General features: G+C 36.3%; 1 protein-coding gene across 9 annotated transcripts in view; it reads left to right on the top strand.

Annotated features, from left to right (window-relative positions):
• Nucleotides 1-15,091, top strand: part of Akap13 (A-kinase anchoring protein 13) — a 328,817-nt gene that overhangs the window by 96,857 nt on the left and 216,869 nt on the right. For all 9 annotated transcript variants that reach the window (XM_076851393.2, XM_076851391.2, XM_076851388.2 and 6 more), the window contains exon 3: nt 13,604-13,751. In XM_076851393.2, the coding sequence (XP_076707508.2) occupies nt 13,604-13,751 (148 nt within the window). The remainder of the gene's footprint in view (nt 1-13,603; nt 13,752-15,091) is intronic.

Below are 15,091 nucleotides of genomic sequence, written 5' to 3'. Positions count from 1 at the left end.
TAGCAGGTTCCCAAAAGTATTTGAAGTACTTGCTTAAAAATTCAGATTCATGTTATTTCAAAGCCTGTGGTTTTCTTCCAGTATTAGACCAATCCCACCAAGCAATGCCTCCTTGTTCTGTATTTGTAATTCCTTCCATAATTCTGATGTAGTTGGCTGTTTCCCACTTTCCAACTTTGAGTGTCTTTTTTTCCCATACTAATAATAGTATGTTGTATCCTAATGTAGAAATGATATCTGAAGAGAGGTGATTATATATGGCCTGCTTGGTTCCTACTTAAGCATTTTCCATTGCCCAAATCTGATAGGCTCAAAGAATTGGAGGAACCTTGATCTACATGCAGTGGGTCAGGCATAGTATATGTTAAGTCAGGTAAGTAGACTTTTCACCTGAGGAAGGAACCCAGATTTCTACTCAAGATAGAGAGAATTGTGTTGGGGGGAAGCATGGCCAACCAATGAGACAAGTAATAAAAGTGAGGCTTAAATATATGTCCTTGCTGGGTGCAGTGGTGCTGACCTGTAATTCCAGTAGCTTGAGAAGTTGAGGCAGGAAGATTGCAAGTTTGAGGCCAGCCTGGGTAACTTACCAAGACTCTATCTCAAAATAAAAAGGGTTGGAAATATAGTTTGGTGGTAAAGCACTGGCAGCAGCATTCAATCCCCAGTATGTGGATTGAAACCTACCTCTCTCAAATCCCCCAAAACAAAAATGTATGACCTTGAACTGTCAGCTGCTTGGTATGATTGTAGCACAGGGTTTGGGTTTTATGAGGGAGATGAAGCTGGAGAGGTAAGCAGGGACTAGGCTAGGTTATGGAATATCCTTGTACACTACAAATAGAAGGAGCAGGCTTAGGAGTTGGGATTTTATCCTCTTGACCACCCAAGAGTTTCAGGGGAGTGACTTAATAAAGGTTTTGGAGACTCTTCTGTGCTTTGTAGCACATACATTTTATACCAAATATCCTAGAAGCTGCAGCCCACCCAACTTTATTGATGATTTTAGAGGAAAACGAAGAGAACCAAGAATGATACATAATCAAGGAAGCTGGTAAGTAACTATGAGAGATGGGTGAGAACAGATGTCAGAGCGATATAGTGTATAATGACAGAATATGTCTCCTTTTCAGTCAGTGACCAAATATCAGAGAATAAGCTTCTAACATCTGCTTTCTGGGAGGGGAGACAAGGAAGAAGGGAGGAATGGGGAGCCAAGAGAGGTTAATGTTATCTAATAATTTCCAGCCTTTCACTAAAAATTTTAGCAAAAATTAATAAAAATCCTATGTTGTCTGCATTTCAACCAAATATCTGGTCATGTCACAAAAGGTTGAGTGTCTCTTTTTTAATGCTGACTTAATTATTCTAACAGTTCCAGGGAGTTGTGAAACAGTGGTGAGGGGGAGAGACTGGATTTTTTTTTTTTAAAGCCACCAGGAAAACCAGCATTCTCCAAAGCTAATTTAGCTTTGCTAAACTGAGGCAGAGTTGTATATTGAAACTAAAAGACCTTACATATTCTATACTCTTAGAACTTTAAACAAATCTCTTCTTTTAAAGAAGCATTTTTCATTGAGGGACCATACATTACATGATTTTCAAACTTTTTGAATTTGATTTCTTTTCCATCTGAAAAAGTTGTTCCTTGTTAGGGAGAAAATTTTCTTACTAAATAGAGACTTCAACAGAAATCTGTTGAGCGCCATCTGCTGGCTTTGTCATAATGGACCAAATATATGCTTCCTGGAAATGTTAGAATTTGCCTATATATTAGTGTTGCAAAGTTATGATCCTGGAAGTATATGAATTGTGTTTTTTATTATTTTCATTTAAATAATACCATTATGTGTTAGTACTGAGCAGAGGGATGCTCTGGGCTTTTATTTTCAATCCTGTATATGTATGTGTGTGCGTGTGTGTGTGTGTGTGTGTGTGTGTGTATATATATATATATATATTTTTTTTTTAATAGGGATTTCATTGGCCAGTATCTTTTACTGGCAAAAGATTAGCTTGTTTGAAATAAAAAGTAACTTTAAACATCAAGTAAATTTGTTTAATATTGTCTAACAGTGAAATCAACCTAAGTCTGTATCTGGAATGACTTTAATTTGTGGTAAAAGTCAGTAAGTTTCCAAGTCAATTCCTATTTATGCAGCATGAGGTACTTTGAGACATTTTCTAAGAAAAGCTGTGTAAAAGGGCTTTGCCTGCCAGTTTAGAGTGGGCAGGGAGTGTATCTGAATATATATATATATATATATATATATATATATATATATATATATATATATATTAATCTCTAAGAGATGGGTAAAGCCCATAGGTTAAATAAAAGTGGTGATTCTATTATGTTCTCTTCTTGTCTGTAGTCCTTTTGACTCTTAGTTATGTTTTAAGTGACCTTTTTTGTTTCTTTTGTACCAGGGATTGAACTCAGAGGCACTAACCACTGAGCAATATCCCCAGCCCTGTTTTGTATTTTATTTAGAGACAGGATCTTACTGAGTTACTAAGTGCTTTGCTAAATTGCTGAGGCTGGCTTTGAACTGACGATCCTCCTGCCTCAGCCTGCTGAGCCACTGGGATTACAGATGCACTGCTTAAGTGACCTTTTAAAGGACTGAGCTACAAATTTGTTACACTTAGCATTAGATTATACATCTTTTGATTTTTCGTCCAGTCATCTTATCTAAGATTCATTGAAGAGAGAGAAGCAGATTGTTTACAGAAAGACTGTAGTTAGTAATTCATTCAGCCAGAGTTTATTGAGTGCTTAAAACAACCAGACACTCTTTTAGGCACTGATATAGCACTGAATGAAACAAATATGGTCGCTGCCCTCAGGAAGTTTACAGAATAGAAGGAGCTGGGTGAGTTCATATATGCTCATGTATGTATAATATATTAAATACATTTATACACATGAATAAATCTGTGTGCCAGATAGTAAAAGATGCTATGGGAAAAAGTAAAGCTTAGCAAGATAAAAGTTAAGAGTTCTTACTTCATTTGGTATAATCAAGGAAGACCTCATTGATAAGGAGATATTTGAAAAATAGTGAAGATTAATGTTAAATAAACAACAGTCGTTTATTTTATTTGATCTTCACAAACTATGTATAGAAGTTCACAGGACAGATAATGTTAATCCTTTCGTGGCTCCCCTTGATCTAGAGCATCAAGGCAGAAGTCCTTGTTCTGGTCCTGTCTTTTGCTTATGTGTTCCCTTTGGTCAAGCCATGGCACATAACTCCTTGAATATGCTGTATTTATTCACTTCTATGCCTTTTCATATTTTTTTCACCTCCTTTGCGTAACTTATCCTTTATTTCCCTAGTCAGCTTCTATATGGTTTTTTGTTTTTTTTTTTGAAATTCACCTTAAGTTTTATCCTCTCTGGGTAACCTTTCTAATCTTACCCTGGCTGATTTTATTTTGTCTTGTTCTTTCTTTTGTTATGCCATAGCACTTTAAAAAAATTATATATATATATATTTTATATTCTTTTAGTTATACATGGACACGATATCTTTATTTTATTTATTTATTTATTTTTATGTGGTGCTGAGAATCAAACCCAAGGTCTCACACGTGAGGTGAGCGCTCTACCGCTGAGCCACAACCCCACCCCTTAATATTTATTTTTTAGTTATAGGTGGGCTCAATATATTTTTATGTGGTGCTGAGGATCGAACTCAGTGCCTCAAACATGGTAGGTGAGTGCTTTACCTTTGAGCCACAACCTCAGCCCTGCCATAGCACTTTTGAAATGCTTTTGTTTGTAGCATTTCTTATGTGACTGTACCTGTGAATTTGCACAAGTTTCTCTTACTTGAATCTTGGGTCTTAATCTGTTTTTTTTTTTTGTTGATGTCTTTTGTGGGTTAGGCTAGTGTGTGAATCTCTGGAATATACCTGCAATTTTTTTTTTTCTTTTGGTCTGTGTTTCTTTCAAGGAAGAAGGATTAGAGTTTTTATCTGATCCAAGCAATACAGTATATTGAAACTTTAGGCTGGGAGTGTAGCTTAGTTGCACAGCATTTGCCTAGCATTCATAAGGCCCTAAGATCAATCCCCAGTAATGTCCCCTGTCCTCCCCTCAGATAAGTTTATTATTAGGACAGAGGCTTGTATACTACAACTTGTGAGCCACTGGCCCACTGCCTATTTTTGGAAATAAGGTTTTATTGTAACATAGCTATACTTATTTCTCTATGTATGTCTACGGCTGGCTTTTGGACTATGAAAAGCAGAATAGAGTAATTGCAACAGTGATCACATATTTGACAGAAACTAAAATATTTACCATTTGTGTCTTTACAGATGAAATTTGCCAGCTGCTGTATTAAATACATGGTGGAGACCTTGCTCTCACTTTTTTTTTTTTTTTTTGGTAGCCTTTGTGTAGGTAAAACAATACAGTATGTCTTAGTCCTTAGGATTAAAAAGTAAACATGTGATGCCATATGACACACAAAACAACTATTTACTCCTTCCTTGGGCCCAGAAACTACAGTGAAGGCAGGACAAGTCACCTAACTTCTGACTTTCCCTTTACCCTAGCACAAAGGACCTGGTATTCTTCTGGTGAATCGGTTTGGATTTCACCAAAGCCTAATGACAGGTGTTGGTCTTGTGGCCAAGAATGCAAGCTCTGGAAACAGGTGTCATCAGCCTGCTTCCTCTAGAACTCGGGTCCCCCAAACAGCAGCAAGTTGGAACAGGGTGTGGTAGCAGTCGACTTCCATTCACTGAGAGTTTCAGACTCCTTATATTTTTGGGGTATAAATGGGCATTTGCTATCAGAGAGACTTTGAGTATACATCTAAGACTTGTCCAGGAGGAAATGGCAGGAGAATAAGTGGTCAGGGAACCTGGGAGTGGGACTTAGTTATCTTGGAGGTGGAGGCACTTCCTTTATTAGTCTATAGGGTTTTGCTTTGTCCAGTTGGTATCTTATTATCTTTAGAAATGGATTATATCATAACTCCAAGCATTTCAAGCAGGAACAAGCTGGGAGAAATAGAGATTGATCCTTTCTGTTCATCAGACACTTGATGAAGACTTAGGTAAGGGTTGGAGAGGTGATTTTCCAAGCCTTCTAAGAGAGATGGTGGCACTGCATCACCTCTCAATTCTGTCTACTTTTGTGTTTTGTCTGAACCACTTTAGCTAGCTTCCTCAATCATCTTTCTGTTTCTGTGATTTCCCTACTGTGGTCAATTCCGTACAGAGGAACCATACTAATTTTTAAAATTTCGCATTTTAAGTTTTTAAAAAATGTCACTCTTTTTTCCCTCCAACCCACCAGTGGTTTAGCATCACACTTAAAACACACACACACACACACACACACACACACATCCCAGTGGTTTAACATCACACTAAAAATCCACACTTGATCCTCACACCCCATATCAGTTATTCACATTATTTACTTGCTCCTGCTGACCTTCTTTGTTATTCCTTGAACATGCTGAATCTGTACTTGCCTTCCCTTGAACACTTTTTTCCTCAAGCTCAAATATGATTCCCTGCGAGGAGTCTTTTATTGAAAATTACTATCTGCCGTAGCTGCTTTCTTTTTTATCAGTCATTTAATTCTTTAGTAAGGTATTGAGGTAAGCATGCTTGCTGTTCTGCCTTATGGCACAGAGAACTTAAATAAGTTGAACAAAAAAATGATGTGTCATACTGTGATTCAAGCCCAGGCAGGCTTGTATCAGAGCCTATCTTCTTAACACCATGGTATGTTAACAAGTTATAAACCAAATTTTAAAAGGTAGAAAACACATTGACTTAAGGTGCTATTACTGGACTGCTCCAAGCACAACTGTGGCAGCACTGTTGCCCATAAACTGAGGTACTTTGTTCTTGCCTAGGGTCTTCTCTTACAGCAAGGCCTCCACTCTTACAAGTGGTGAACTCTCTTATATTGGTCTGCGATCGTATCCCTTTGTCTTTCCTATGGAAATTCTCCCCCTTCCCCTCCCTGTCTTCTGCTGGTCTGTTCTTAGCAGTGTTCTGGTTAAAAGCACTGATTCCTAGTGTTTGCCAATTTCATCTGTGCAAATACTCCCAGATGATTGATTTCAAGGCTGGCAGTCTCATGTTACTAAAGATTGAATTGGCAAGAGATGTTTGCTTGGGAAGACATGTGTAGTAGCACACCATTATACAGAATTTCTATCAGAGTTTCTATCACAAACTTCAACACAGATAAAAGGAAGATATAGATTAAAAAGTGATGATTTTTAGTATTTGTGAAATTTTGTTCTTAATATAATTAACTTAATTGTAAACTTATATAATTAAATTTTATTAATGGCTGTGTTTAACAGTTGGCTTGTAGAATTCCTGAAAGTTTAACAGCTTTCATGCATCTGTACATGTCAGCTCCATATACCACTATAGGCATCTTTTTGCTGACTAGGCCTACCTTCAAAACCTGATGACTGGCACTGTTTTACTATCCAAGATGACAGTGCTAGCCCTTCTTTTACCATTCTCCCACAACACTTCCTTTCCTATTCTCCTGACCTTATTTATCATATTTCCTGTTTCAAATCCCCATCTCTTCCCCTCCCATTGTTTTCTTAAGAAGTTAATTTCCCCAATTATAGGTAGTATCCTGGGGAATAGAGTCATCCAGCAAGATCTTATGTGGAGAGGAAATCTTTAATCAAGAAAAGGAAGATATTTTGTTAGAATTGCTGGTTAGAAATCTAAGTGAAAAAAAATTAAACTTAATAATCACATAAAGGTAATCACAGTGCTATTAATGCAGTAGATATACTATATAAATGAATTTAGGATGGGGAAACTGAGACCAGTGATTACCATTTGGAATAATTTTTATAATCCTTTTATAAAAAGCTATTTGTTATTGATTTTAGTTATACATAACATTGAGTCCATTTTGATAATTATTATACAAGCATGGAATATATCTTATTTTAATTAGATATAATTAATTAGATATAATCAGTCTTTTGGATGTACATGATTTTAAGAGTCACTGTGGTATATTCATATATGAACATAGGAAAGTTTTGTCAGATTCATTCTACTGTCTTTCCTTTTCCTGTTACCCCCCTTCCTTTCACTCCCCTTTAATCCAGTGAACTTCTATTCTCTCTTCTCCCTTTATTGTGGGTTAGCTTCTGCATATCAGAGAAAACATTGGGATGTTCAGACCTTTGGTTTTTGGGGATTGGCTTACTTCACTTAGCATGATTGTCTTCAGCCACATCCATTTATCAGCAAATATAATAAAGTCATTCTTCTTTATGGCTGAGTAACATTCCTGTGTGTGTGTGTGTATGTGTGTGTGTGTGTATGAGAGAGAGAGAGAGAGAATATGAAAAAGGTGTAGGGCTTCTACAATGAAAACCACAGAATAATAAAAGAATTAAAAGAAGACCATACAAGATGGCAACATCTCCCATGTTCTTGGATAGGCAGAATTAATATTGTCAAAATGCCCTGTACAGATTTAATGTAATTCCTATTAAAATTTCAATGACATCTTTCACAAAAATAGAAAAGGCAATCATACAATTCATTTGGAAAAATAAGAGGTCCAGAATAACCAAGGCAGTCTTTAGTGAGAAAGTGAAGCAGGAGGCATCACAATATTACAGAGTTACACTAACAAAAATGGCATGGTATTGGCATAAAAACAGGCAGGAAGACCAATGGAACAGAAGAAAAGACACAGAGACAAACCCATATAAATACAGTTATCTCAAATAGACAGAGGCAACATATGTTGGAGAAAAGATAGCCTCTTCAACAAATGGTGCTGGGAAAACTGGAAATACATATGTAGTAGAATGAAACTGAACCCTATCTCTCACCTTACACAAAACTCAATTCAAAGTAGATCAAACACCTAGGCATTAGACCAGAAACTCTACAACTACTAGAAGAAAACGTAGGCCCAAGACTCCAACATGTCAGTGTCAGTTTGTGAATTCTTTAATAGACTCCTAACAAACAAAAAATAAAATTAAAAATCAATAAATGGGATGGCATCAAAAATAAACAGCCTCTTCACAGCAAAGGAAAGAATCAAGAGCATGAACAGAGAGCCTACAGAATGGGAAAAAAAAATCTCTGCCATCTGTACCTTAGCTAGGGTGTTAATTTCTAAACAAACAATTCATAAAAAACTTAACACCAAAAACAGCAACTACAACAAAACACAAAACTACCCATCAATAAATCGGCAAAGAAACTAAAAAGACACTTCCAAAAAGAATATGAACAGTCAACAAATGTATCATAAAAGTGTTCAACATCTCTAGCAGGTGTTGAATTAGAGAACTGCAAATTAAAGCAATGCTGAAATTATCAAGAATATAAGCAAAAATAAACATTGGCGAGGAAGTTGGGAAAAGGGTACACTCACTCAGACATTGCTGGTGGGACAGAAATTGGTGCAACCATTGTGGTAAACAGTATAGAGATTCCTCAAAACACAGAATGGAATCATCTTTTGATCCAGATATCCCACTCCTCAGTATATATCCAAAGAATTTAAAATCAGCATTCTATAGTGATGCAGCCACATCAATGTTTATGTATAGAAGTACAATTCACAATAGCTAAACTGTGGGGCCAACCTAGGTGCCCTTCAACAGATGAATGGATGAAGAAAATCTCTCTCTCTGACATTTCCTCTGCTGTGCTGTTAATGGAGACTGTTCTTGAAGCATTTTGGGTTGTTTGGGATTGTTTGTTCCCTTTTTTATATTTTTTTGTGTGTCTACCCATTTATCAGTATGAATCTGAAGTGGCAGAGTTTTCTACCCCATGAATTTACAGTGTCTCTTTAGGTTTTCAGTACCTCACAGATTAGGGGAAGGAAAATAATGTCAACAACCTATGCAAACAACATACAGCATTAAACTAAATAGTTTCTACTGTGACTTCTACAATGTTAATTAGCACAAGAAACAAATAGTATGGTTAGCAGTTGCCACCAGGAAGAACAGCAAGTTATGTATTATGTGTGGCATAAAAACCAAAGAAGTGACTATGACTATGACTTCCATAGCATTAATAATTGCTACATCATTAGTGATGGGGGCAGGCATTATATGAACCAATTAGTGCTAAAAGATGTTAAGAATAGAGTTCAGTGCGAGGGAAGAATTTTAGGTAGGTATAAAAGAATTTGAAGTTTCAAAAGGTGAACAGGGAAAATGCAAAAGAGATATAGGATGTGATGGTTATGAGGGAGGAGGAGAGAAAATAGAAGTAAAACCTTAAAGGAAAAGTGAAAGAGCATGTGCAAGAGCAGTAGAAACAAGGGAAACAGACAAGTGTGAAAAATAATACAAAATGAAACCAAAATATACTAATCAAAACCCCTAACCCTCAAAAGACAGAGCAAGGAAAATGGCTACCTTCAAGAAATGATAGATAGGAGAAAAAAGAAACATGTATAAATGCCTATGAACCATTCAGCATACATACGAGAGAGAGAGAGAGAGAGAGAGAGAGAGAGAGAGAGAGAGATTTTGATTGATTCTTGGTGAAATAATAAGGAATTGTTTTCATTGTGTGGTCAAAGTCCTCTCTGAGAATATATGGTCACTATCTGTGTCAAAATGACTTTTTTTTTTCCCATTTCTTCTTGAGGTATGTACTGAGCACAAGAGTAGTGGCATGGGCTGTCAAGTCCTTTCTTTTTTGTATTGCTCACCACGTTGCCAGTTGGAGTTCATAAATTCTCAGCTTCCCTTGTGGGCAGTATGAGGTAGAGTGGGATGGGAAGTACTGTCAGCTTCATCCCAGGGTGGAGTCGCTGCAAGGTTTTGTGAGAGGAGTTTCTATAGATGTTGTTTCCGAAGATGTTGTTTAGGTTCTAGTCAGGCCCCAGGATCTTCACTGAGTGGTGACTGGCCTGGAGATACTAAATCATGGTGCCTCCAGGGCCCAGCAGCTGCCAATCTGTGCTGAGAGACTAAAGCCAAGAGTCTCCCCAAGATTCTACTTGTGAGGGGGCAGCTGCTTCTCAAGGATCCAGCCTTTCTTGGCTTCCCAGGCTTAGTCCTGGAGTACGGTCACATCCTTTACACCCACCCCACCCCAGCTGGTCCTCGAGCCAGCCAGACTTCAGAGGTGGGAATCTATACCAATCTATTGTGTAGTCAGCCTCTGGATCAGTCAGACAGTGTTTTTAATCTCAGATTTCTCCACACCTAGATAAGCTATGGCACTGCCTGAAATGCTACTTCCTCTAGTCCCCCTCCCTTGCTTTGCCCATGGTGGGTTGACTCTGGCAACTGGCAACGGTGGGGTTCGTTCTTCTTTATTTTATTGTATCCAACCTTCTGAATCCCCAAGCTGCTCTGAGTGTCTGGTATCAAATCCCAGTGAACTCCCTCTTTCAACCACCTCATTGAGAGGCTACATATCTGCTTCTTTGGTCTCACACCGTGGAGCAGCTTGGAAAGCAAACCTCCTTTACTCTGCCATCTTCCCTCCTCTCTGAGCAGTGGTTCTTAAACTTGAACTGCCTAAAAAGCAGTTTTTATAGCCAACAGAATGATCAGTTTGGTGACATGTTGAATCCCAATGCATTTATATTTGGGAAATCACCTGCACTTACAAAATAATGCACAGTATAGGGTATTTTTTCCATTAGTTCTTGCATCATCTATCAGGAAAACTAACAAGAAAAATTGTCATACTCCAAGATACATTTCTCATCAATGAAGAAATATGGAAAATATCTTTGTAGGAGCCATACTCTTTGTTTCTTGAGTTCAGTTTATTGGAAAATTGGTGACATAGATGGGCTCTCTTTCTGTGGTTGGGTAAAACTAAAATAGTAATTGAGACTTTCTTGAAAATTGCCCTTGTTAATAATAACTTCATCTCTTGTAGTTAGTTACATAACAGACTTGTTAACTCTGCAACCAGACTGATTTGGTCTGTTTATTCTGTAGGTTGGTCCTTTCCTTGACGTAGCAGAGTAATTCATCAGGACATTCCTCAAGGAGGGTAGAGGTTAAGCAGCCACTTTGACAGAAAGTCTTATTGAGATGTTTTACATTTTTATATTTTGTCACCATTCTACTTGCTTAATCTTTCCAGGTCATCTCAAGTAATGCTAGGTACCTGGTACTACTTGCTGAAGTGTAACAGGGTCATGTAGTTGAAATGGGAAGTTTGCCTTTTGATCTCAGTGACTATATCAGAATGCAGAGAATTCTCCTTCAAGGAAAACTTCCAAGTGCCTTTGGAATTTAAATTTCAAGTGGCCTCAAAGTGAATGAAGCTTCTTTGTTTCTTTCTTCTTAATATGTTGGGCGTGAGGTTTTTAAAGGTATGAAGACAATTTAAAACTTGTTTACTTTGTCTTAGGAGAGAAAAAAAGGTTGATATCGAAAGCTTTGTTAAAAGAATTTTTCACTGCCTGTGTTAGCTGTCTCTTCTATTATCAGAAAAAGGTAGGTCCCAGACATCACCAGTAAGGTCACAGAAAGTCTCTCAGAAAGATGTGAAAAGGAAATCCTCCAATTAGAAAAGGAATATAAAGTCTTAGAATTCAAGGTGAGAAATCTAAGTTAAAAAAAAATTACAATTAGAAATTTAAGTAATCCCTCCCCTTTAAAGATCCAGTTGGTTAAATACACTCAATTGCTGTGGCCCATTATAGTGGGAAAGTAGCCATGTGCAAATGAATAAGCACTTAATAAATAAAATTTATTAAAATAGGCATATAAACAAAACTATGAACACTGAAATTCAAATTTATATAATTTTTATATTAAAGGTTTCATTTTATTTTTGTTTTTTGTGGGCCATTTAAAATGTGAAAACCTTCCTTGTGAGCCCTACAAAAACAAGTGGGAGGCAATATATGGCCCATGGATCATTTTTTTTCCAACTTGTGTGGAAAAGGAATGAAACTTTTGAACTTTGGTTTGCATTTTTTCAGGATATAATGATATTTCAATGCCTTGAGAAATTGATTCTTCTTTTGTGCTGTAAACATTTTAATTGGTTGTGTCATGCAAATGATATTAAACATTTTACAAGCTTGAGCTTTTCACAACTGTTTCCAAGAGGAGAACTTACATGTAAGAGAGTATAATTCTGTCAACTGATCTAAGTTAGTGATAATTCTGTTTTACTATACTCCTTGTGTTAGGATACTTTTGGAACTCTTCGGTAATCATGTCAATAACTAAATTTGAGGCATCATAAGTTACAGCTTATTTATGATTGTGGTTTATTCTGACTTCTTACATGTTGTGTTTTTACAAATTTGAACTCTTAAGAGATCCCAGCACTTTGGGAAATAGTTTGAACTCTGTTTTCTGAATTGACCTACTGGAGCACATCTATTAATAGACTCGGTCCTATGTTTGACTTTATAGATTTTTCTGAGGCTTAATGAGATCTGACCACAGGGTGGCATGTTTCTCTTACAAACTTCATTGTTAAAATGGGAAGGAAAGGGGTTTTAATTAATGAAAAGTCTTTCCTCTAATTTTGGTGTTTAAATGACCGGGTTTTCTCTAAATTGTTTTTTTCCCCCTGTAGTTCATTATGAAGATTTGCATAATATTAAATTACAGTGCCTTAAACCTTGATGCTTTAAAATCTCCTTACCTTGTGGTTACAACACAAATTATGTAATGTTTATAATTGAGAGAATAGTGATTAGAACTGTTTTTCATAGAATATATTGGATTTAGCCATTGACCCCAGGTTTAAAAATCAGTCTATAAAAACTGCTAAAAGAATATAACGAAAGTATCTTGCCTTTTAGTTGTGAAGGCATGGGCATAAGTTATTGGCATAAGATTTTTATCTGATTACAGAGTCTTCATGGAGGGATGAATGAAAAAGAGCTTGGATGCCAGATGGTCAGGAGACACAAAATAGTTAGAAAAGTGACCTTTTATTCTGTTAGATTAAGGTGAGAGCTGAATCTCTTCCAAAAGTTTTCATACATGAGCTATAAGGAGAGAACGATCATCTCTGTGTAGTTTTTAAGGGAAGTGAGTTTAGTGGAGCTAATTAAAGTCTTTGTAGGTGGGACTTCAGTGCAGATTTACCTGGAGTCTAGGCACATGCTCTTTGTATGCTAGTATTTCCAGTTGGGTTCATTCTTCGTTGGAGAATATGTGGACCTGGTGATGATTCTTGAGGTGTAGAGTTTAGAGAATTATTGCTGAAACTAGAAAATGGGCCAAAAGTATTCTGTGAGGGTATAACTATTTAATATACCACTCCATCTTCTTTGTCTAATTTTTTTAATCTCATTTCGAACCTACATACCAAGTAAATACACTGCTAATAATTTACATGTTTATCTAATCACCTCCACCAAAATGTAAGCTCAAAGAAGTTAGAGATCTTATTTTCAGGCTCATTTTGTATTCCAATGCCTAAATATTGCCTGGCAGGTAAGTGCTTAGTATGTATTTGTTGTTATAACCTACCAGAATTGGGGTATAGTTTCACAGTTGAGATGATATATGTAATTTTCCTTAACTACAATATTTTATGAAGATAGGCTTCCAAGAGGAGCTTTGCTAACGCAAATTTGCTATATCTTTTCCTTTCCTAGGGTGATTGTGTTGTTACAGTACTGCTTGCTGAAGAGGACAAAGTTGAAGATGATGTAGTTTTTTACCTGGTATTTTCGGGTTCTACCCTCCATCACTGTACAAGTACCCGGAAGGTCAGTTCTGATACTTTGGAGACCATTGCTCCTGGTAAGTATTTGGGATCTTTTTTAGCCTTTACTAGTTCTTGAATATTTTTGTTCTATGTTCTTTACTATAGAGTAATATTAAGAGTGAACCAGAGTGATTCAGATTTTTAAATACATTGGTGCTCTATTTTGTTAATCTTGTTTGTTCCAAAGAAGTGTGAACCTAATTAGAAATAAATGAAATAAAGTGTTATTATTTGAAAAATGAAAATCAGGATCAGCAAAAATATTAATTTATTGTAATGTTGAAATTTTGGAAATACTAAAACGTGGTAGAAGATATGAATTCTCATGGGCATACAGATTTTATTCTGAATTTCATGGTGGTAAAACTAAAAAATAAAAAACAAGCAGTTATGCATTTCTCATATCTAGGATGAAAAAACCTGCAAAACTTTTTATGAAGCCAAATTTGCCCCAAATTCATAAGTTATGGTTCATTGTGGAATGAAAGCTTAATCACTATTGTATTTTTAAATTTAATAGAATTAAAAGATGTTTACTTAATAAAAATTTTTATGAAGTTATGAGGACAATGCTACTTCTAACAGAAAGGGGTGATCCGGTAATGCTTATCTCTTGGCCTGTTCTAGCCTTTGAAGATATATTGATTTGTATTTGGAGATGAGCTTCTATCCTCAGTTGACCTTGCTTTAAAGTTAACAATAAACCAGTTTTCATCAGAATTCAGAAGAGTGTATAGTTAGAGGGAACCTCTAAAAATGCCAACAGCTTAACTATTACCATCTAGAGAATGATTAGACTGTCAATCTTTTTTATGAGTTCCACTTTGTTGGTGTAGGTGTTGTAAGGTTAATTTGTTTGTGAAGCACTTTGAATATCTGTTTTTTGCCAGTATTGGATCAGGTTGCCCATTTTCATTCCAGTGACATTTCATATAAATTATCTTTATGTCTGATACCTACCAAATTCTGAAAATTATGCCACAATTAAGAACTAAGATTATGACTACTGAAAGTTTTATTTACCTTCTTGCATTGCAAAAGTTATTTTGAAAAATATGGGATATAAGATTTGAGACAGGAAGATTTCTCCCAAACTGTTAGGGATAAGAAATAAAAAATAGTGGTCAGCATAGATACTGATTCCCCGCCCCCCAGGAGTATTAGGTATTTTTTATAATTTAGACTGCCAGTCATCTTGTTTGCTGCGATGGGCATTATATTGGAAAAGGTATATCTGGAACTTGAGGTCTGCTGTCTAGCAGGTACCATTCATTACCATTGCTAAAAATGTATTATATGTTGGTGATAGGGAGAAACTGGGTAGAATCAGTCTGTGACTGGGCTCTTAGAAAGGAATGGAGGTAATTTTTATTAA

The sequence above is a fragment of the Callospermophilus lateralis genome, chromosome 3, assembly GCF_048772815.1.
Source record: "Callospermophilus lateralis isolate mCalLat2 chromosome 3, mCalLat2.hap1, whole genome shotgun sequence".
NCBI lineage: Eukaryota > Metazoa > Chordata > Mammalia > Rodentia > Sciuridae > Callospermophilus > Callospermophilus lateralis.
This window is presented reverse-complemented; position numbering and strand designations above follow the sequence as displayed.